A 25,112-nucleotide genomic window follows, 5' to 3' on the forward strand; every position below is an offset into this window, starting at 1 on the left:
TCAGACATGAGAGTAAGAAAACTATACGTCACATCATCAAGAAGTTTGAGAGGACAACACCATTATCATCAAACATGAGAGTAAGATAACTATACGACACATCAAGAAGTTTGAGAGAACAGCACCATTATCATCAAACATGAGAGAAAGATAACTATGAAAAAATAAGACTTTTCGTGGCATTGTGGTGCCATGGGAAAAGTCCACGGGGAATATGAAACACCCTAGTTCCCAAGTGCACTTTCGTGTAATAATCACATCATCAGGGGAGACACATGAGAGAAATATATGTCAGTTGATATATAAATATATTTGGTTAAGTAGAGCATATTACAGGAGGATGACATATGGATTACTGTGGTATTAAACATCTTGAGGCCAAAAAGGAGTCATCGGCTGATGAAATTCCTGACCTTAATTTGTCTAAATGGTAACTACCGACTAGAAACGGTCATTCAATCTCTTCCAGAGCGAGGGCGTTTAAGAAGTTATGGTATCAACAGGCAGCTTATACCAATACAGTTTTCACAGGTTTATGTAAAACGTTTTCCAAATGATAAAGTGAAACTGTTGCCTTTCTAGTTCGTTTCTGGTCATTCTCAATTATCTGGAGAATAAAAACAAATTTTTTTTAGTATTGTAACCTCTCGATTTTTTAGTATTTTCTCGTAACTCTGGTATCAAATTTATTGCCTTCATTCTGGACATTCTGCTTTGTCGTGGTACTTTTAATAAATTGGCGACTTGCATGATTATATGATAAAGCTGTGGTCTTACTAGCGAGTTACACAGAATACATACATCATTACGAAACCAGGGAAACATATCAACTGGGATAAAACACAGGTAAACGTATCGTGTAATATAAAGATAAGGAAATAAGCCCACTGTTATATCTCCTTTTTTCCACTACAGGATCACGTGGCAGCGACCTTTGGAGCGGGTCTTGGTTACGCTTGTGTTGTGGACGTTGGTGACCAGAAAACGTCTGTGTCATGTGTAGAGGATGCCATCTCTCACCCAGCCACAAGGGTAACTCCTGGACTATTTCATTTGTCATTTGGACCGCACCTCTCATCTTTGTTGTAAACCATACTGAAGTCTTTTACTGACCACTGCATTACCAATTTATAATAATATACTGTATTCCACTTTCTTGTTAGCAATTTCCAGTGTTGGCTTATCTCACATATAACATTGTAAACTCCACAAAGGACTTATGTAATCACTTATAACTTATTCACCCTTGGCTTGTTCTTACATATATTTTGATTTTTACAGCTGCGCTTAGACTATGGTGGTGGCGATGTTACTCAGGTATTTTACTGGCTCTTGAAAAAGTGTGGCTTCCCTCACCAAGTGAATCTCAGCAAGAAACTTGATGCCATGTTACTCAGCAAACTTAAACATGAGTTCTGCCATGTAAATCTGGTAAGAAGTGTGAGGGTAAATAATGCATCCATCCCTATAAACAGTGGATAACCAAGATGACATCAGTCAGCCTAAATGCATTCCCATGTTTATTTCAAACAACTCACTCTTACACATGCAAAAATTAGTTTCTAAACCTGAAACAAGAGTTTAATGACATAAAAAAATCCCCATGTTATAGGATAGTATGATGGAAGACTGAAAAGTACAGACATATGAACATATTTTAGAAATATATAATGTTGTACTAAAAATGCTCTCAGCTGTTTGGAACCATTTTCTACTTATATTTAATACAAACCTCAGAATGAGTGTGGTGCTCAGGAAAAGACCTTCAGTGTACACACACCTGGTGAGATACCCTGCACCTACACCATCCAGATGGGGGATGAACTTATTGTAGCTGCCCTTAGTCTCTTCTATCCTGACCTGCTGAAGATTACAGGCCCCAAGGTTACCCTCACACAGAAGCCAAACCCAGGAGACCCAGATGACCCATTTGACGAGAATTACCTCAGGGAAACAAGTGTGAGTTTCTCGTTAAACTTTTGCTTTAAAAACCAGAATACATATTGTGTGATACTTAGCAATGAATGCCATTATATATTGCTCCTATTTAATGTTTTATCCTTAAATATGGGGAGAAAGCATACCAGTAGTGTATATCCTGTGTCTTGTAGATGGTGACTAAAGAGGGTGGGAGCAAAGGGTTGGAAATCACCCCTGCATCATCAGCTTTTAAAAGTAGGAATGTCAGTAAGAGTCAAGCAAGAATTCTTTTTCTAAAGCTCAGGCTCCTGTTCCTGATGCTACTTACTTAGGTAAGGGAAAGTGGGTAAGTAAGTATTAAGAACAATAATGATAATAATCTTGTACCCTGTTATTCATAGAGAACAATATAATTTCACTGTTGCATGCAGTTTCCATTACTGTAAAAAATACTTCCTTGTGCTGAGTGAACTATCATCTGCCACTTTATTTTAGGCAATAAACCTTTATTTTGATGCAGAGATCCAATTCAGCCATATCAACATAATCTGCTTGTTTCATGTCATTGTAGGGAAAAAAAATTCTCGTGTTCTTTGTAATGCTTACTTCCAAAGCATTTTGTATTTACCTACTTCCTTCCCCAGGAGTCTCTTACTTTCTTATGATGCTCCTGCAGCACCCAGGAGTGTTGTGATGTGTGTGCACACTGCAGGGCACTTGAGTAGTAAATGCTTAGTGTCTTCTTTATGGTAGATGCATCGAGGGCCTGAAGGGTCTTGTGATATGATGAAACGGTGTTCGTAGGGTTGGGTTTTGTCCTGAGGGTAAATGGGACAGTGTGCCTTGAGTTTGCCTAGGGAGTGTGGTTTCTGATGGGTTGGAATTTAAGACAGATGGGAAATTGGTTGTTGTGCTTGTTGGGTTATTTCTGTTTGTATGTGTTTTATCTGTTGTGTTAAATTTGTCAGAGGTGGTGGGATCTGTGAGGAGAGGTTACTGAAGTATGAATCAGGGGTAAGCTTTTTATATGTATAGTGAAAGACCTTGATAAGACAATAATCTGGGAGGGAGCAAGCTACATGAATGTGTGACAAGGACTTGGGAGTCAACAGAATGCCAAGTCCACTGCCACAGCACCAATTCAGGATCATTGTTGAGGAGGCAAATTGTATTATTGGTTAATATCAAATTTGTGTTTATGGTCGTGGATAAGGGAATGTTTAACAAACTAAATACAACTTGCAGAAGGCCAAGATCAAAATAAGCAAGTCTGGTTTGGTTACTAAAATTAAGGAAATATAAAGACCTTTTATCAAAGATGCAAAGGAAGGCATGCAGAGGCCATAGCAAAAAATGAGCAAGAAACTTGATAAAAAGATAACAAGAAGTATTTCTAGTCCAAGAGTTGCAGAAAATGGATTACACTAAGAGATTAATATTCGACTGCACACACACATGCAGGTATGTATGCACAAGGTAGGTTACATTCCTGAGTGTGCAGGATCCTCCTAAAGATAAAAGAGACTCCTTGGGTAGTAAGTTGGAATGCTCTGCATTTATAAGGAAGGGAAAGATTTCTTCGTGTGTTTGCCATTTCCTGCTTTACTAAGGAAGCAATGAAAGTAAGATTTTTATCCATAACAATTAATATCTAAGTCCAGTACTTGCTCTCTTGTTCATATACCTGATTCTTAATCATCCTGTGCTAATGCAGTGTAATACTTCCAGAGAAGAGGTGGTCGGGAAGCAGCAGAGGCAATGGAGGTAGGTGGGGGTGAAGGAGGTGATGCAGGAGATGAAGATATTGTAGTGGATGATCAGCCATTACCTCCAGCACAGGTAGCTCCTTCAGCATCTGCACGCAGTGATTCTTCAACCTTTTCCAGTACTGAAAAGCTTTTGTCATTGGAACAAGCCATTCTCACCAGTATAGATAGATGCCGTAAGTCATTCACCAATTCAGGTTGAATTTAAAAGGCTGCTATTTAAAATTGCTAGCATTTTGACACTGATATTCTATCTCATGGTTTCTATTCTTGAGTGTAAATTTAAGGTGTGCAACTGTTTTGTACATTCAGGGCAGAGTGCTTTATGGGGAGTATTCTCCAAAAGCATGCTTTTTGTACATCTTAGAACAGTCTCCATCTATGTTTTTGTCTCTTGTATTCCTTCCCTTTGTTTCTCATTTCATAGTTCTTCTGTATCTTATTAATTAAGGTTTGATACAAATCCATAACATGTAATTTTCATGACAAAATTTTTGTTTAAGCATTAAAGGCAGAAAATCAGTTTTCTGCTCAGAGAATAATTTCTGTACTATAAAAAAGAAATTTGAAGGATGTGTGCACCTACCACCCATTCTGCCTAACAAAACAAAAAAGTTATGTGTACCATTCACTCAACCTACGATATGGTGCGAAGGATCCTGGCTCTTGTGTGGTAGATATATCTCTGGATGCTGAATAGTTGATAATAATGTCACAAGTGTAATATGGCTCTAGAGAGAATGATGGCTTCATTGGGGTTTTACATTTTTTAAGGGCCATGATGGGATTTTCTGTGGAAGACAGCCTCTTTGCTCTCACTAATCTAGAGTATTCAAAACTCTCCTCAACCCTCACCCTCATAAATACTTAGGAGCTCATTCCCTTCTTTCATATTACCATTGCAACTTTCATGGTGAAGGGCCTATTGTTGATATTTCCTGTGTATCAGCTAGCTTTACACATAAGAAAAAACACATTTAACACAACTATGCTACAGAAAATGAGGAAAATAGATGTGAAAACTAAACATAAAAATATGAGAGTAAAGGGCTCGATGACTGAATACATCAGTGAACAGGATATGAAGATGGTAAATATTATGAATACATTAGATTATAAACTATAATTGTAGGAATGGTAACAAGACATTAATCATAGAGAGAAAACGGATGGAACTATAGACAAGTACATTGAACTGCAAGCTGTGTATAACACATCTCTTAATTGTGGTACCTAACTAAATCTGAGCCCTCTTGCATAAAGTGGAAGGGTATTAAAAGAAAACTAAGTATTATTTTGTACATGGGTTGCAGTTACATGGAAATCTTGCTTATTCTTTTACAGAAAGTGATGAAATGAAAAGGAAAATGTACAGCAGCATTTTGGTTGTTGGAGGAGGAGCAAAATTCAAGAGTATTGGAAAATGGCTACAAAGTAGATTGGCACTGCAGATTCCTGTAGCATACAGACCTGGTGAGGATTGTGTGAATATCTATGCATTATTTATACTATGTTTCAACTAAAACACTGAGCTGGCTACTTTGAAAAGGGGTTTTGAAGGATTAGATACTTTAATAACATCCTAGACAGGATAAGTGTTAACTTTTGTCCACCCTTCACAGTTTTTGAGCTTGCTTATCAGATTATGTCTTAAAAGGAAAGGAAAGACACACGCTGCTACCAACTGATGGTAGTAGGAGTAAAGTGTTCATTTTTAAAAATAATCTTTGTACAACTGTGGATATGGTACAGTCTAGATGGCAACTAAAAGTTAGAGATCCTCATCTTACCCTGTCTGAGCACAAAAATGTCTAGTTCAAGAAAACTTTTTCTGAATATATCAAATGTATCCCTGGAGATAGGGGATTAAGAATACTTCCCACGTATTTCCTGCGTGTCGTAGAAGGCGACTAAAAGGGGAGGGAGCGGGGGGCTGGAAATCCTCCCCTCTCGTTTTTTTTTTTAATTTTCCAAAAGAAGGAACAGAGAAGAGGGCCAGGCGAGGATATTTCCTCAAAGGCCCAGTCCTCTGTTCTTAACGCTACCTCGCTGTCGCGGGAAATGGCGGATAGTATGGAAAAAAAAAAAAAAAAAAATCAAATGTAATGTTAGAGTAAAACACTGTTTCCAGGCTTAATGTTCAAACTGCCAGAGCTCATATTCAGCACAAGCTGTTGAACTAATAATATGCTGTTCTGGCACATCTCCAACCAAAAATACACAAACATTATGGGCTGAGTTTCATGGCCAGTTGGAACGTTGTTTTGTGCTTAGTTTGCACAAACTTGATTCTGTGTCAAGGCCCAAATCCAAGCTAACCCTTCATAGGTCGAACCTATCTTACCTCTGAAAATAAGCAAAAAATTGCCTTAAAAAATGTCTTAGCCATTTGATTAATATCTTAATGCATAGGAAAGTCTGCAGAATATTTCATCATATGTACAATTTGTTGATATTGCAGTCATCCTGCAGGAGCATTTGATCTCTCTCTTATCTAAGGACTAAGCACTGGCTGACTTATTAACTTGAGTTTCCTTAACCACTCACTCTAAACATGTCCATCCTCTTTCCAATGACTGTTCCAATTCCATGGGGGAAATCATGTGCACACAGCCTCTGTTTTATTCATGTCTTCAAAATATGCCCAGTGTTTTAATGTGAAACATAAACTTCCACACCTTTGTTTCTTAGTTTTTCATTCCGTACATAAGTTGATCTGTCTTAAAATAACAATCCCATTCCACTCCTATCATCTTTGCAAGACAGCACTTTCATTTCAAGTAATCCCAAATAACTCCTCAGGAATAATGAATTGAAATATAACTGTGCTTCTATTTGGGAATAAGGGAGAAAGACTGCTACCCACATATTTTTCACATGTCACTGAAGATGGCTAAGAAGAGCACGAGGGGAGGCTGTAAATCCTCCCTCCAGCATGTAATAAAAAATAACTAAGTAATGTGTTTACTGCATAAGCTTTGACCAATTTTTTTCCCTCTAGAACAAATTGAGATCATCACACGTGCCAAGGATATGGACCCATGCATGACAGCCTGGAAAGGGGCAGCGCTGATGACCTGTCTAGAGGGCAGCAATGAGTTATGGATACAGCAATCAGAATGGAATAAATATGGGGTGAAAATTTTGCGGGAAAAATGTCCATTTATATGGTAAACTACCTACATTTGTTTAATATGTTATAATAAATTATATGCACAATTCTTTCTTATGTGATTCTCCAAACAATTACGATAATTACCACAAATTCCTTAGGCTCACATGCCATGACATTGCTTGAAACACTTGAACCTACTAGTAGTGTAATCACATGATTCCTCAGTGTCCATTTGCTAAAGAAAAGCTTAGCATTGGCCATAAGCACCACTACAGTAACACTTGTTCAAGGTATGACACCATTTTAAGAACTCATGTAATGACTTGTAGACAAGAGCTAATTTTGAGGTACCAATTATTCTTGATATTCTTAGCACAGTATACTTCACAATTACTACAAAACTCAGTAAAATCATTCTTTTGCTTTCATAAGTCATAAACACTATACATACTAATTGCTAATGCTTCAGACACTAATGAAGCTCTTGACACACCAGTAACCTGTTTTTATCATCTTAGGCTATACATCATATTTAAGCTTAGAAGTAGCTAGTGCTATCCCTAGAATATCCACTTTTTGATGTTAGAGCTTCACAAAACTCATTATGAAGGCAAAACTGGGAGAAAATAACAGTGCATTGTCAATCTTCATTATCCCCATGACACTAGATGCCAACAACCATAATGAATAATGTCCATAATGCATTCCAATTTAGTGAGACTTTCTCACATATACTAGAAACAAAAAAGTCTTCCCAGATGCAGAATAAGAAAAATTTGACATACATAATATACATAATATACATGTATATACATGTGTATGGGGGTGGGTTGGGCCATTTCTTTCGTCTGTTTCCTTGCGCTACCTCGCAAACGCGGGACAGCGACAAAGCAAAATAATAATAATATAATAATATACAATGCTATAAAGCACTTAATAATGTAGAAAAAATAAAGCCAAATATATTTGCTGGAGCTGACAATGTCTCTCCTAAAACACTGAAAGAAGAAAAACAGCAAATAGCACATATGATCACCAATATATTCAACAAACCCCAGCAAGAAGGGAAAGTGCCACAAGACTGGAAACCTGTTAATGTAACACTTTTTATTTTAAGGAGATAGGAAATGCACTCGGAACTACTGTTATATCAGTTTTACTTTCGTTCTCGATATTCTTAGATAATAAAATAGAATCACGGATCAACAACAATGTTTACCTGCAATTACAAGCAATAAGAAAATAATTCGTACGGTTAGGGAAATTCCAGTCTACAGTCAAAATGATCCGGAAATATAGACACAAACTCAGTAATCTGGCTATCAGATTCACAAAAACTGGATCCAAATTTACGGGAATCACTAAAGACTGACACATGCCAACACCTTCTGTTCGTTATGAGTATCAACGGGGAGAAAAAAAAAAAAACGCAGGTCCATTTTAAGAAACAGTAGTATTTCATTAAAATCAAACAGAGAACCCTATTAGGACCTTAATTCCCCCCCCCCCCCCCCCAAAAAAAAAAAAAAGAGGCTACAGCAATTAAACGTTCTCGAGGAAGTGGAATAACCAAATCCCGCAAGTGGCATGTAAAATATTGCAAATCTACCCTAATCATTCAACACCAAATTTGCTGTTCGTAATACATTATGTTATACATCATGACTCAAAGAAAAAAGGATAAACTCCCTGACAAATGGAAAGTTCTTTTCAGGGGATTAATCAAAGGACCGAATCACACCATGAGTATAAGGAACTGATCCACTAACTTCCAAAATAGACTTGCCAAAGATTCTAATTCGGTAATAAAATCAAGAAATAATTCTGAAATTCAGCCAAGCTGTCCATTAAAAAAGCTCTCGCCCTTGAGCACGATGGTATGATCTTTGACCTAACCCTTTCAAATCAGGTCAAAGGTTAGGCCATCATACGTAAGGGTCATACTAATTGCTCCCAGGGTCGTTCCGTAGTGCTTATGGATAGTATATCCCCGCAGAAGGGGACAAAAACCTAACTGTGAAGTACAAGACGATGAGATTGAATATCAAGAGGAAAATTATTCATATCACTACCGTCTTGCCTTCAAAACTGATCTATGATTTAGAAATATCTACCGCGTCACTCGCAAAGGTTATTAACGACTCTTACCCTCAGGAACACCGCGTTCAGAAACAATAACTGGATGTAGAAAAGGTCGACACTCCTTAGTCAATTAAACTGATAACAATCACCGGAATAAATCTGAGTCTAGCTTAGAGAAAAAGTATCCACTGCTATGATAAAAAAAAAATCGAAAATCGGATGGCATAATAACAAAACTGGCAACTGTTCTCCATGGGATTTTTTTTTCTTCACTGGATCTCAAGATAGATTTGAAAAAGTTGATAGTATTCGCTTCTTACGTGTTACCAGGGCTGCCAATACATTCAATCAGCTAGTCATATGAAGGTGAAATACAATAAAGAATTTCTATCATTCCCATTTACGTAGAGAACTCCACAGACTGTTATATGAATGAAGACAAGGCAGGAAAACAATGTAGTCTAACAAGACCTGAAGGGGTAATCCTCTGAAACTCTATATCAAAACGTGAATGACACACAAGAAATACTGCCAGAACTTTCATGGAGTGACTTTGAACGACATATCCTTCCTACTCTTTGCACACAAATGAATTCATTTATGAAAAAAAAAATTCTAACAGCAAAAATCGTCCTTTAAGAAATACTGGCACGAGAGTCAAAGGTCAACAGGATACGAAAGTGGATAGAAACTGGGTAATGTTTAATAACAGCCAGCTGACTGTGGATGGATCTGAGGACGTCAAGTGGCGCTACAAGCCGGCGAGGGTCTGAATAGCAGCTTCAAACACCAGCTTCCCACTGCTCATCTCTACTGTGCCTGCACGACAGATGACCGGAATTACCTGGAAACAGGCAGTATCTACCTTTCTACCAGGCGGGTAAAACTCTAATGTTACACTCTTCGTGTGTATATATATATATATATATATATATATATATATATATATATATATATATATATATATATATATATATATATAGATAGATAGATAGATAGATAGACAGAGATAGACAGATAGATAAATAGTCAGATAGATTACACCACGACTGGAGTCACCTTTGACGAAGCTGTATCATCGTCACTTGACTACAGAGGTTACGCATAGTCTTGTCAAAGAACTTCTCGCTTGAAAGGAGTTTATCTTGGCCCTGTTACCGAGTGAAGCGCAGCCTTAGAGATTCAGGACCCCCTGGATTGTATAATAATAATAATAATAATAATAATAATAATAATAATAATAATAATAATAGACTTCTTTACAATGTGAAGTTCGACTAGACGAGGTTTATACGTCTATGTTTTAAAGATTCACGTGAACACACAAACACATACACACACACACACACACTCACAAAATGTATGTATTTCCTTTTTTCTTGTGCCAGAACTGTAAGATCCTGATGGCCCCGGATCGGTCACCGGCGGGATTACAGAGCAAATACTAATCAGTGTACCACTGCTGACCCAAACCCCTGCACTCACCAAGCCTTCAGCCGCAGCTCGAGTATCATCGCTCAGCCAAGAGCTAACACTCCACAGGTCCCAGGCTGGAGCATGGTGGGAGAGGGGGGGGGGGGGTTACAGGATTACCCATAATTCCACACACAATAGGACGACAGTCAACCGTCGCATGTGCATACGAACCCTGAAGCATCTGAGTCGGATAGCACACACACACACACACACACACATATATATATATATATATATATATATATATATATACTCTAAGTTGTGGCATGAAACTGTTTATCTAGTACATCATATTTGTGAAAATCATTTTGCTACAAGATGTAATAGTTGTTATACTCGCTGTATACTTGTGATCTCATATAATGCTCAAGGCATCTTGGTCTTTCATTAGTGTCCGCTATGTCATTTTTTTTAATATGTCAGTGATGATGTTGTAATGCTCCCTCATTCGATAATGCCCAGTGTATATATCTCGTCATGCTCGAAACCTATGTTTACCATGCTATCTTACTACACTGCTTGGCAGCCATATCATGTCCCGGGTTTGATGTTTTGTTAGTCGTCCATAATAATACATACATATAAAGACACTTGTTACTCAAGTTATTTCCACGCCAATTTACTGGCAGGGTTACGATGCCCTGACGGCTCCTGAGTTTCTTCTTTTATACAAGCTTACTAAAATGTCTTCATCACTTTTCACAGTCCAGCTCTTCACAATAAACCTCAAGGTCTCTTCATAGATAATTATACAGGATGAGCCTTGAAACGTCAGCGCACTAACATCATTACTTCAAATACTAACCTGTTCTGATCAAGGAATTCAACACCAATGTTTGATCTCATTTTCACGTACAACAGCCTAAAAACAGACAATATTAACAACGGTACCCACTACGGACGTATGATCCCACAATGCTCGAGTTTGGGTATGTGGTTAGTGGGGAATCAGAGCAAATGGAGAGGAATCAAAACCTTATGAGCAACTACAAGTGTGAGATCATTAAAAAGCTGAACAGCTTCTTTACGAACATAAACTACGTCATGGTATTCCAAGCTGAAAAGTATGTAAACATTTTAAGACATTTTTTCCTGTGCTTACTATCGTGTTAGTTAATGGATCTCGAGGGCTGGAGGTGGGGGAAAGAGCACAGAGGTAAAAAGACAAGATTCATCAACCGTTAAAAGACGTCGGAGAGTACCGATGAACAAAATGAGAAGTTTTCACAATACACAGCACCGTAGGCAACATATGAAAGGTATACCAATAAATATTGCCGGAGTAGCCGTCGCCGATATGGTGGGAGGGTGGAGGGGAGGTGCTTGTGAAAGAGAGGCCATACAACGTCCCTAATTAATTTGCGGTGCATTATCTTAACACGCCGGGATTACGGCCTCCCAGGAACTCCCTCCCTGCTCGCCTCACACACGGAGTCACTTGTTGCCACAATACCTTTGACGTGTAAACTTGGCCACTGACTTAGCCCCCCTTGGGTACGATGATACTACCCTTCAGCGCGACGGTCCGACCTTTGAGCACGACGATACGACCCCTTGAGCAAGACGGTAAGACCCATGAATGAAATGGCCTGGCCTCTTGACCCAACCCAAGGGTCGTATCATGTTCCGTGTGGTTGACTTTTCTGAAGGAAAATAAGATGGCGCGGGAGGTTAGAGGCGTGTGTGGTGTAGGGACCCCACAGATACCCAGCAATACTCATCCCAAGCCCCTCAGTAAACAAGATCTTCACGGGGGCGTGGCTACTGGTTTACATCGAGAGCAAACAATTAATCTTCCTTCAGGACGACCAACGCCACACTGAACATTTCCTCTACTGCTACAAACCATCATTCAAAAACACGTATCAGCACACCGATAAGACTGTAAAACAGGAACAATGCAGACCCAGAAACACTTTACAACACACAACAAGACAACTCAGTACTGAGCTACACACACATACACGAGATGCACGCATTCTAGAAGACACAAGAACACTACAATACTAAAACACTCCAGCTAGAAGGCATTTTTCACTGTTCTACAGAACCAAAAACCCACAACACTGAAACACTGTCACGATCTACATCAACACCATGAAACAAACAACTAGTGGCATTAATTTCCTGACATGAACTAAATGTACAAGATCTCTGTCATGATATATAACAGTACAAGATGTGATCTAAGGTGATATATTAATCAAGTAGATGAAGAAGGCCCCGGGCTAGGAACAGATCCGGATGGCGCCACAATGAACAATTATTCCTCTGACAAAGAATAATTAATCCTGTATTCTCTTAACACTATATACACGTCAATACTCTATTCATATTCATTGCACCTTGTCGCTGTCTCCCGCGTTAGCGAGGTAGCGCAAGGAAACAGACGAAAGAATGGCCCAACCCACCCACATAGACAGGTGAATACATACACACACGCCCACACACGCACATATACATACCTATACATTTCAACGTATACATACATATACATACACAGATATATATATATATATATATATATATATATATATATATATATATATATATATATATACACATGTACATATTCATATTTGCTGCCTTCACCCATTTCCATCGCCACCCTACCCACACATGAAATGGCACCCCCCACCCTTCCCCGCGCGCGCGCGAGGTACCGTTAGGAAGACAACAAAGGCCACATTCGTTCCCACTCAGTCTTTAGCTGTCATGTGTAATGCTACGAAACCACAGCTCCTTTTCCACATCTAGGCCCCACAAAACTTTCCATGGTCTATTACAGACGCTTCACATGCCCTGGTTCACTCATTCTCTCCATGTGACCAAACCATTTCAATGCACCCTCTTCTGCTCTCTCAACCACACTCTTTTTATCACCAATCATCTTTCTTACCCTTTCATTACTTACTCGATCAAACCACCTCACACCACATATTGTCTTCAAACATCTCATTTCCAGCACATCCACCCTCCTCTGCACAACCCTATCTATAGTCCATGCCTCACAACCATATAACATTGTTGGAATCACTATTCCTTCAAACATATCCATTTTTGCTCTCCGAGATACGTTCTCGCCTTCCACACATTCTTTAACGCTCCCAGAACCTTCGCCCCTTCCCCCACCCTGTGACTCACTTCCGCTTCCATGGTTCCACAGTCTCACTACAAGCATCATCCATCTTATTTTTTTTTCCATGGTAAAACTGAAATATACTTGCAAGTAACGCACGTTACCTGGCGCTTACAATACAACTGAATTCTTTTAAGATCAGGAGCATCACACCCTCGATAATTCACTTCACTTATTTTGCTTCCCAGTCAGTTTTTGAAAATATGAGCAACAAATCTCCCTTTGACTAGATTTCAATGAAATCGCATGTTTTCAACCTTGTAGAGTAAACGCAGTACATCAGCACGATTGCTGTGGTCGAAGTATGCTCACTGATACAAGTACAGTACACGTAAAGGTACAGCTGTAATGGTTTTAGATTCAGTACATCCACAAACACAGATGTAATGCATGACCTCGACCCAGGCCATTCATCAGACAACTTACTGCACGAACTGGCATGTGTTCAGCACATTTACTGAGACGGTTGTGGTGTACCCACTAGTAACGTAAAGTAATACTTTTGTCAATGTAACACATTCACCGGCGCCGATGTACTACATCCAGAAAAAAAAACAAAAGGAAGTAGGCCTATACCCACGGGAAATGTTGCAGTACATGTACTGATAGTGTTGCATGATAGCTACTGGTGCCACCAGACCTATTTTCATTGGGACGGGTGTAGTGTAAACCACCCGGAAAAAAACCCACATTACCTCCACACTGGTAATGTGGTATACATCTACTAGGGTAGGAGTGTGCTCCTTAGGATAGCAGGTGTTCCGACGGGGTACACCTGCTGCGATAGCTTTAACACAAATACTTGTACACTTAATGCACACCCACTGGTGTAAGGACAGTACACCTGTAAGTACAGTTAAGTAAGCCAACTGGTACAGCTGCAGCACACAGACTGGGACACGCCCGGTACACACAATGGCACTGCTGTAGTAAGCCTAGTCGTACAGCTGCACTACACCCGCTCGTAATTCCTGGTAAGTTTGTAGTACGACCTTGTACAGCGTACATGCCTGTGACACCCAATATCCATCGTCATTGGTACTTCTGTTGAACATGTACAAGAGCTAGTGTCGTAGATGTATTGGCATACCACAGAAGCAAACGTCCCACTGTTTCAAGGTGTGATGCAATCACTTTTTTTTTTACAAATGTGGCATAAGAACTGGAGCAGGTGTGGCGCAAGGGGTCCAGAGAGTATAAAATAATCTGGGACGACATTGCCCGTCTCACCTTACAGTGAGGGAGGAGGCCGGGGTCGCCCGCCCCTCCTGGGCTAAGACTGTGCCAGCCATCGCGAGCGAGGACATCGTTCTCTGGTGGTCTTGAGCGTGATCTTGGCTGTGTTCCTCCTCGTCTCCTTCCCTCTAGCCAGAGGTCAGTGTGCCCTAGGGCTGTGACCACAAGGGTAGTAGGTTGGAGTGGAGTAAAAACAAGAAAAAAAAATGAGGTGTCGTTGCAGATACTCTTGTATTTCCATATTTGTGTGCTGCCGGATGGTTCGACCTGTGCTTAGCCTCTTGTGCATGACGGTGCGACCCTCGAGCACGATATTACGACCCTTGAATACGATAGTACGACCCTTAAGCACGACGGTACGACCCTCGAGGACGAAGGTACGAGAAGATTCTTGGGTATGGATGACCTAGATTTGCCCATGACCCTTCGCTGTCAGCTAAGGCGAAACCATTATACCCTAGAGTCGTACCGTCGTACTCCAAGAGGTTAGGCTTTGTAGAACCCGGAACTGCCCAACCAAAACTGGCACTATGTGACGTACCTATTTTCCATTTAGTTGAATAATCTCATAGTTCACTTTTTTCATCAATTTTTTCATCAATAAACAGTCATTTAGCATTTATAGCAGCGCCTGAAGCCTCATTATACGTCACCCAATTACAAACAGCAATCAATATTTTCTACCAAAAATAAAACCAATTCTTCACGTAAAGAATTACATTAAAAAACATTTTGCTGGACAACCTGCCTTAGAATTACGTAGCTGCACAATTTCCACTGTTGTCACTGGTACAAAAAATTTTGGCCACATATAGATCCATTCACCTTCGGACAAGACAGAAGAGAATACAGACATTTGTCATCAGTTTCCGGGCACAATGAACTGTTATCATGGCTTGCGGACCGGAGTCTTGAGTTATGGTATGCAGACGGTCGTTAACATTTAGCACTGTGATGTTTGATTCCCAGGATGGTCTGCTACTGATGATGCGGTCACAGCAGGACAAGGCAACAGCTGGTTAGGATTCCCCCTTATGTTGTGAGCTTACTGCACACCACATACAACCCCTAAGTGGTGTGAGCTTTCCACATACACACACACACACACACCGTATGGTGATGTCGCCACACACCACGCTCAACTCCCGGTGGTGTGAGCTCACCACACACCACACCCAACCGACTCAAACCAAATCGCTTTGCCACGAAGTGCTTGTAGAGCATCTGAGGTCGAAAATACGGTTAATTGAATGTCTCATAAAAATGTGTCGTGTCGAGACCTGACCTTACTGGAAAATTTCTCAATATTTAACTTAGCTATCACTCAATGGAGAATAAACTGAAGGTGTTTACCTTGTATGTAATTACCTATTTGCGTGGACTATACGTATTATTATTATCATCATTATTATTGTTATCATTATCATTATTATTATTATCATCATTACTATCATTATTATCATTATTACTATTAGCAGTAGCAATTGCTGGTCGAGGGCTGACACATGCGCACAATCGTTGCCATTATCACCCATGTATCGACAGGGCTACATATCTCACACAACGAAACCACGACCCACACAGGTGTACAAGTACACATGCTGTATGCAACGTACCCTATCATCACCAACACAGTTCGTATGTCTACAGACTCCATGTGAACAAAACGTGTACCCATGATCCCCCCATAACCCATGTCGTGAACAACACGTGTACCAATGATCCCCCCATAACCCATGTCGTGAACAACACACCCATGATCCCCCCATAACCCATGTCGTGAACAACACGTGTACCCATGATCCCCCATAACCCATGTCGTGAACAACACGTGTACCCATGATCCCCCAATTACCCATGTCGTGAAGAACACACCCATGATCCCCCCATAACCCATGTCGTGAACAACACACCCATGATCACCCAATTACCCACCAACAGGCCTGTAAGTACACGATTACCCGACTGTGGCTGGCAGGAGTTAATTTACGCAGAAGGAAGAGATATACTAACAGTCCTGGTTATATACGATGAAGCCTGTTGCTTCTATAATTCATATACCAACGAAGCTAACAACATAAATTCGTTCGACAAGATGTAAAAAACCTTTGAACGGGTTAAATGAGTAACCAGGCGTTCTGGTTAATTACGAAGTTTACTGCTTTTCTGAACGAGCAGTTTAGTGGTTACTCAAACGAGAGATTTTTCCGATTAACTGACCTGCTGGTCAACTGGGGTTCTCCCTCTGACTCGATGACAGATTAACAGGTTATGTGAGGCTCGCGGTCTCCGATATGAACCTTTTTATGTCACGTAAAGTCAACTTGTGTCAACAAAATGGCGGTCAACCTCGTGACTCATCGATTTAACTTGATCATTCGCCCTCACCAGATCTGGCGGGGGTCGTCGTCATCGTGGGCGGCGGCAGACGCAGCCGTGGGCGTGCAAAGGGGAGGTGGGGGAGGAGGGACATGCGGGCTTTGGTGGGTTCGGGATGGTGATGGGAGGGAGGGAGAGGAGGCCTGTACTCGTAGGTAGAACTGGAGGTATTGGTGGAGGTGCCTGGGGCCTTGGACCCCTGGGCTCCTGCTCCCCATGACACTGGCTGGGGTCGAGGAGATTCTGGGGGGGCGGGCAGACAACCCCCCCAATCATTGTCCTCACATCAAGACCTGTGGTAACTGGTGCTGGGGCACAGAGCTGGGGGAGAGGGCACACCTCACTCCTTATCGCCGTCTGTCGCAACACCAACATGGCTGGATGCTACCCCTCCTGGGGGCCCCGGAACATTCCCCAGAGGACAAAATACACGAAGACTTATTTTGCCCAAAGTGAAAGAGGGCGGAGTGAGGGCAGGTGACGTCACTGAAATGAGGGTGACGTCATGGGTGTGGGCGGGGTAAGGGAGAGAAGCCCCGCCCCTCCTCGCCCACCGTGGCCGCGGGTGTCTTATGGCGGCGCCCGGAACCTGGGACCCTCACACGCCGACCCGCCACTACCCCGATCACTTCCCCGCGTCCTGCAGCACCTGGTACCTGGCCAGCCTCCACACGCTCCACCAGACACCACCTGACACCGCCTGAGTCGCCCGCCGCCACCTGGCCACCGTCTAAGCCTCCTACTCTTCCACTAAGCCAAAGGTAAGTGAAACCAGCCACCAGCAACAGGTCCTCGGGCGCCACCCGCCAAGTCACGCCAGGTAGAGAGAGAGAGGCCTTCCTCCTTCAGGCACTAATCCATCAAATCTTTCCCCACCAACCAGTATTTGACCTACACTATAGTAGCTTCTTCAGCCTAGGCGGCGAATTTGCAAATTTGCTGAAGACCGTGTACAGAATAGCGGAGTTGAGGCGACGCGCAGAGTCCCCGTGTGACTCGGTTAATATTTACTTGGTCAGTAGCGGTAGAAATCAGTACATGGATATCGGGTTAGGAGGTCCCTCACAAGTGGCGCCCTGGGCAAGAGTCACTTAGGGCTCTTAGAGGCTTAATTCCGATGGCCTCTGAACAAAGTTGAAAATTCTTCGATCATAATTTTCAGTCACTTTGGGCTCTTAAAGGGACATAATTTGGATGACTTAAGAACACGCTGAGCATTTGACGATTTCATTTTCAATCTGTCCCCCCCCCCCCCTTTCCATGAAACAGCAATGAAACTATCTTCGGACAAAATTGATAATCAAAATTATATAAACGCTTTGAAACGCGAGACGGTCTACCCCCGTCTGCGCGGTGCGTCCCTCCCTCACTGGGCGGGAGAGATAGATGCCAGCCGGAGGATCCTCCCTGATGCTCTTGCCGACCTCGCTAACGGTAGCAGGATCAGTCGGTGGCACAGATCTGAATTAGGAGATCAGGTAGCCTGTCACAGGTTGCTTCTCGTACTTAAAAAAAAAAAAAGGAGACTTCATTAGCATTTGTAGTTCATGATTTTAGTCTTTAACTTGAAACTATGACCCGGACATACGACACCTGCAATAGCATTTATCGGTCACGCTGACGACAACCATAGGAACGCACCGGTCCAGGCTGATGAAATTAAAGCCACCAACAGCATGTCACATACGCGTAAAGATTTTTTCTTTTCTTCCGCCCTTCTTGGAAGTGGTTGTCCCCAACGTGCATTCAAAGTAGAGACTCTCTTAAGCCTTGGCAGCGTTGACCGGGAGGCGGATTTCTTTCAGCATAAAAGGAAAGAAAGATTGAAAGGAAAAAGGCAGTGGATACAGATGGTTTCTTGTGTTTTAAACGGCACCAGTCCTAGCTAAAATAAAAATAATATAAAAAAAAGGCCAAGTAGTGCGATCGGGATATTCTCCCACAATATAATAAAAAATAAGAATTTGAGGATGGAAAATTTGAATGAAAAGACAATTTTGAGTATCCTTCCCGAATATGAAACGGCTTATGTCCCAAAATGTGTACACGGCTGACATCCAGTGCAATGTAATGTTTAGTTTTAAGAAAATTAGAACAGCCAATATCAAGAGTTACTGCTGTATGACTACAAAGCACAATCAAACAAACAAAAAAAGAGCCTGACGGTATACAAGGAGACGCCGAAGGTATGTGGAGGAGCGTTGAAAGCCAGCACGGGGCCAGGGGCCGACAACCTCTCTCTCTCTCTCTCTCTCTCTCTCTCTCTCTCTCTCTCTCTCTCTCTCTCTCTCTCTCTCTCTCTCTCTCAACCTCTATTAACAACTTATGAAAAAGATCCTCAGTTAGGACAGGCAAAAGCCCATGACAAAGGCAAAATCACAGCAGCAGATGTTTTTTTTTTAGCTGTGCCATCGTAAACAAGAAAATTAAGTATCAACATGTCTCTATTAAATCTAAGTTGCAACAAAATACATTACTAATTACTCGAATCATTACTTCATACCATATCAAGCGTACACATACAAAGTAGAATCACTCAACACTTTTTATGATTATTTGCAGCTAGAGCTTAATATGAACTTTTTGGACTTTACGGCTACCGAACAGATATGTTAAAAAAAAAAGACTATCATCTTAATCATTATTCTAATGAATGCAATATATCATACCGATAATGAAATGATCATGAAGGTTTTCATCGAAAAGTTAAATGTGAGATTTGAAAAGAAAAGAAAAAGTGACCCTGTCCCTAACCGTCATCGGATTTGTGTATGTAGAAAGTACGAGTAACAGTCATGACCACGACTCACGAAACTATTCTAATGATGCATTATTAACTATGCAATTAGTCATAAAATATTTTTTTCGTCAAGCAGTTATAAACCACAACACTCTTTTTGTTTCTATACAACTTAAGTGAACGTAGCACAGCTATGGTTTTATCAAATCCGCTTACATCAATGGATTAAGCCCCCGCTAGGCTGCGTTTTTTTCATATCAATTATTTATCGTAGAAGTTTGTACTTAAGCATCTCTGTGATGGAGCAGTAAGTCCGTGAAAGAAAATTTTACTAGTATCGCTTATGAGGGAAGAGGTAAGAAAATCTTCAAGGTATGTTTATTACGACCATTCATCTCTCTCATCTTGGGCTTATTTGAATATTGCCGCAATTTATATGCATACTAGAAACTTAATAAATCTACATCGATAAAAAGTTACGTTCAATTGCTTATGAAGAGAGATATCGCGTCCTCTCTGAAAATCAGTAAATTTTCATTAATTCAGCTGTTTAACAGATACGTAAAGTAATTCAATTCTTTTATGAGCGAGTAATGAAACTTTTTGTACTAACTGTCGCTAGGCTGTTTTGTTATAAACACAAGTATCTTACCCTGGACATGAGAGACATCTTGATAATTTTGATGATGTGCCTCATAATTCTCACTATGCCTCATAATTCTAACTAATGTAACTTTCGAGTTATCCGGTGCAACTTACGTAACTGAGCCTAACATGAAAACTTATCTTCACTGATTTCCTCCTACCTCAAGAGTGTTCCAGTGTTTCCGATAGCCACTAAAAGCAACTAATTTTCCACCGGGAACATCTATTTCCTACTAATGATACCGAGGCTGAACCACAAAAGACACCAGGCTGCAAGGTAGGGTGGGATGGGGGGTGCTGATGGAGGAAAGGTGTTAAGTGATCTCCACGAAGTGCAATCTTACAAGGCTAGGAACAATTCTAGACAAAGTGTTTTTAAATCTCTTCACGTCACTGTAATCCCCTAACGTCGTAATTCACCCCGACTAAATCTATATATCTATTTACCATTTATCTAGGAAATTCCTGCGACTTTCAAACACCATCAGTGAACATGATTAACCTTTCGAAAGATAAGCAAAACTTTACGACTCAGCTCATGGCTGTCAGTGTTAATAATATTCGTTCTTGGCTGGGTGGCCGAGCCGGCCTACTCAGCCAACTATAAGTAAAAGAGAATAAAAAGAAATGTGTCTCACCTTCCCTGCTCTGGTTATTCATGGGCATCAGTGGAGAATTCATATATTTGCAACAATATTGGGTGACAATGCCGGAAACTGGTACTGGGGGGCAAAACCTAGTTCTCTCTATAACTGTTTGTGGGGATTGCCTAATAACAATCAACGGGGTCACTGGAAACTAACCTTACTTTATAGACACAAGTATTTTTTTCATTTTCTCATATCGAGACGTATACTGATGTACTTTGACTCGTAATCTCTGAATCGTGTCGTGTGTTTATTACGTGCGGTGTTAAAAATATATATGCTTAATCTCTGTTTACAGAATATGTTAATATTACCTCTCAGATATTAGTTTCAAGTATGTAAGGGGAATTCCTAGCAATCTTGGAAGTGTTCCGGATCTTAAATATACCAATGGACGCCCTGGACATGAAAGCATTTCCTTACCCTAATATTTGGGCAAGTTTACGAGCACCGTCCTCAGAAGGCATGTTACGCCAGAGACTTTGACTATGAGAAATTCTTTCAACGCAACCAGCAATGGAAATGCTATACGAGACTACATTTTAAATTGTGCTTTCAAGGAATATTCATACAGATATTTACAACAAAATAATATCGAGTGGCTGACTAATGAACTGGAATGAGTGACCGCTATGAGACCTGAGCAACAGTTGTCGAGACGGTGGGTGTAGTGATGGTCTGAGCAGATCCTGGTCATCTTCAAAAAAACACAAGCTACATGACCTATCGCCTCCGCCCACACAAAGCAACACAATGGGATTCTAAACACAAACCAGACTTGGAGCGACGGCTGAACAAACCGAGACGAGTGTGGATCACACTAGGCCCAGTGGCGGTTCAACGGCCGAGCGGGTGGATCAGACTTAGCCATTTGAGCGGATCGTGCTCCATCAACGACAGTCGGCCTGAATGTGTGTGGGTCGGATCCGGCCGACGGTACCCTGAAGTCGGCCGGAGGAGAGTCAGGATTGCCCGACCATAGGTCAAACTGCCCGGGCAGAGGTCAAGTCACCGGACTGAAGCCAGGTCACCGCATCGCTTATCAGCACACCAGATTCCCATCCTGGGTCCTTGTATTACATTTCTTATCACCTAAATAATGAAGTTATTACTTTATTCTTACACTGGAGCACAACCGGGGACCATAAACGTTCAGCGAATGCTTGAGTTAATTACATACCATTACCTGGTCATTCACTCTCTCAACACGTGTCTAATCACATCAGACGACTGTCATTTCAGCCAATCAGTATCACCTTAGCTCTCATCAGAGACTGTTGGCCAATCACTGACCATCAACATGGCCAATGAGACATTACTATCCTCGCCAATCCAAAGCAGTGAACCTAGTCAACAAACGACCATTATCTTCACCAATCAACGATGATCACAACTGCTAATCCGTGATCGTTAGACACCCAACTAGCGTTTCTTCCTGTGTGTGTGTGTGTGTGTGTGTGTGTGTGTGTGTGTGTGTGTGTGTGCATATAGACCCTATCTAATATTCTAAACACTGAGATGGGTGTCATACAAAATTAAGACAAAGCATTACTTCCCGAATATGTAAAGACAAAAAATAGACATAAGAGTAACTACACAGAAATATCTCTAGATGTGGAGGATATATAAGGCAGGCAAAAGTAAAACAAAAGGGAAAACATGGGGGACAGCAATCCCTTAAGAAAATGAGGTTAATACCAAATAAAACGTGGCAAACTCCTTCCTAGCAAGATATAAGTGCGGTCCAAGACAAGGTAAACACGCACGACTGATATAGACAAGCAAACAAAGAGCGGAATGATAATCGTAAAGACACGTAAGACTGATAAACCCAAAAAATTATTGGGCAAACAGACACGCCTCCATAGAAGGATAAACAAACTAATAACACGTTTCACGAGAAGTAACTCAGCTTTACAACATAGTACAGCTACATAACGCACTGCGTACACATCCCGTTACATATCAACATTATAAGAGAAGACCTACGTATACACAGTGTTGTATGAAAACATCCCTAACCAAAAAGATTATAGGTGCAATTACCAGATGAACCTGGAGAACGGAAGCCCGCGTACACGTTGACAGGCCAAGACGATGATGCATTCGCGCTGGCCGAACTAGACACCTAAGTCTTCCGTCTGAGGAACGAGAGAGAAAAAGAAAATGTGACCCATGAGCACGACGGAAGGCCTTGGCTTTCGTTCTAACCTTCTCATACCACACATTTCAGGAGCACAGCTAATATAAATATTTGCTCCAGTTTGACTGTTATAGCTGTCATCACACAACATTCCCAGGAGGTAGTGACTAACAGTTCTAAGGCTGGGTGAAGTAGACGACCGACTCTGAGGACCCAGCATCATTACTTCAGGATAATGTAAATATTCAGAGCAGCTGTCATAAACAATTGACACGAACAGGAAACGATGACCGGACTTGGCATCATGTGTGTGTGTGTGTGTGTGTGTGTGTGTGTGTGTGTGTGTGTGTGTGTGTGTGTGTGTGCGCGCGCGCGCGTGTGTGTGTGTGTGTGTGTGTGTGTGTCTGTGTGTGTGTGTGTGTGTGTGAGATACAGCATGGAAAATTAAGTTTTACTGATGTTTTAAGTTAAAAAGTTCTGCCTTACTGTAATAAAAAAAAAAAAAAAAAAAAAAAAATAGCGTCGAGGACTTCGCCCTACATGCTTGCTGTACATACAACAAACAGACACACTAGAGATGTGAATGTTATATAAGCACTTCTCTGTCAAGCTCAATCAAATTCTTATAAGAAAAATTTCTCTATGCTCTCAAGCAGTTCCCACGTTAGTAACAAAGGGGAGACACCTCTCACCAGCCCTGAGGACTCTCTCTCTCTCTCTCTCTCTCTCTCTCTCTCTCTGAGCACTTCCACTGTGAAACCTATTTTTCAAAAGTTTATACTCTACAAATTCGCCACGTAATGACAAGTCTAACTGATAGTAGAAATACGCATATTTCTGGTCTCCATTTTTAAAGATGAATATGACACTCAACCCCTTACCTTCTCCTGGCAGTATGCCTTCATCCAGCTCATTGGAAGATTATATGCCACCTGTCAAGCATATCTGCACACTGCTTCAGCACATACAGAGACACTTCATCAAACCCATGAGCCATACATGCTTATATTCCTATGTATGCGTATGTTTAAGGTATATGTAGCGTGTGTATTAGCTCTGTGTGCATGTGTCATGTATGAACTCCACCACATACCTGCGTGAGTGAGTGTATCTGTCTGTCTATGTATGTGTATTCATGTCCAGATTCGTGCGTTTATATATACACACATAGGCACACACACGAATGAATGTGCATACAAGTGTATATACACCAGGGCGCTGCCCGAGGAGAGGAAGCTGGCGGCTGTCGTCAGACAACAACGCTCCGGACACCAATTGTGTATGGAAATGTTGCCGCTTTTGTGGCCAACTTCGTTGATGAAGAGCCCCCACCCCCACCCTCTGCCCTCCGCCTTCCCAGGGCCAGGAAGACCCGGGAGGCGTGGGGTAGCGGGGAGGAGTAGACGCTGTGCGGAGGAGAGATGCGAAGAGTGAGTGAGGAGAAAGGACCCCGGAGGAGGAAAGGGAAGGTGACGAGGACGGAGTGAATGGCGTGGAGTGCGCCCAGGGGCGGGTGGGACACTGGCCGAGGCAACAGGTGGGTCATGCAACCACCTCTCAATGCTCTGTATACGAGCATGGTCGCACACGTGTATATGTGTGTGCGTGCGTGCCTTGTGCGTGTTAGTACAATCGACTGTGTGTAAGCGTTAGGTTCGGGTGAAGGTACATTTATGCTTCCCACAGGTTATGTGAGACCAACCACACGGAGGAGGACCTCCTCTTTCCCTCAAACACGGAAGATGTTGGAGTTCTCTTCTTTCGTCTTTCCCTCTTACTATAACCTTTCCGCCCTCAAGTCTCGGGTCAGCACATACCTTAGAA

General features: G+C 41.5%; 2 protein-coding genes across 2 annotated transcripts in view; both read left to right on the forward strand.

Annotated features, from left to right (window-relative positions):
• The window catches only part of Arp8 (Actin-related protein 8), a 30,426-nt gene extending 23,518 nt beyond the window's left edge, over positions 1–6,908 (forward strand). Inside the window, exons 6-11 of the mRNA XM_071659755.1 lie at positions 916–1,032; positions 1,282–1,431; positions 1,738–1,959; positions 3,649–3,862; positions 5,031–5,159; positions 6,688–6,908. Coding sequence (XP_071515856.1) covers positions 916–1,032; positions 1,282–1,431; positions 1,738–1,959; positions 3,649–3,862; positions 5,031–5,159; positions 6,688–6,860 — 1,005 coding nt within the window. The 3' untranslated portion in view covers positions 6,861–6,908. The remainder of the gene's footprint in view (positions 1–915; positions 1,033–1,281; positions 1,432–1,737; positions 1,960–3,648; positions 3,863–5,030; positions 5,160–6,687) is intronic.
• A 10,802-nt stretch (positions 6,909–17,710) lies between these two features.
• Positions 17,711–25,112, forward strand: part of LOC139747458 (uncharacterized) — a 30,206-nt gene continuing 22,804 nt past the window's right edge. Inside the window, exon 1 of the mRNA XM_071659815.1 lies at positions 17,711–17,874. The gene's annotated coding sequence lies outside the window, so the exon portion shown is untranslated. The remainder of the gene's footprint in view (positions 17,875–25,112) is intronic.

This window comes from Panulirus ornatus, chromosome 68 (assembly GCF_036320965.1).
Source record: "Panulirus ornatus isolate Po-2019 chromosome 68, ASM3632096v1, whole genome shotgun sequence".
Taxonomy (NCBI): Eukaryota; Metazoa; Arthropoda; class Malacostraca; order Decapoda; family Palinuridae; genus Panulirus; species Panulirus ornatus.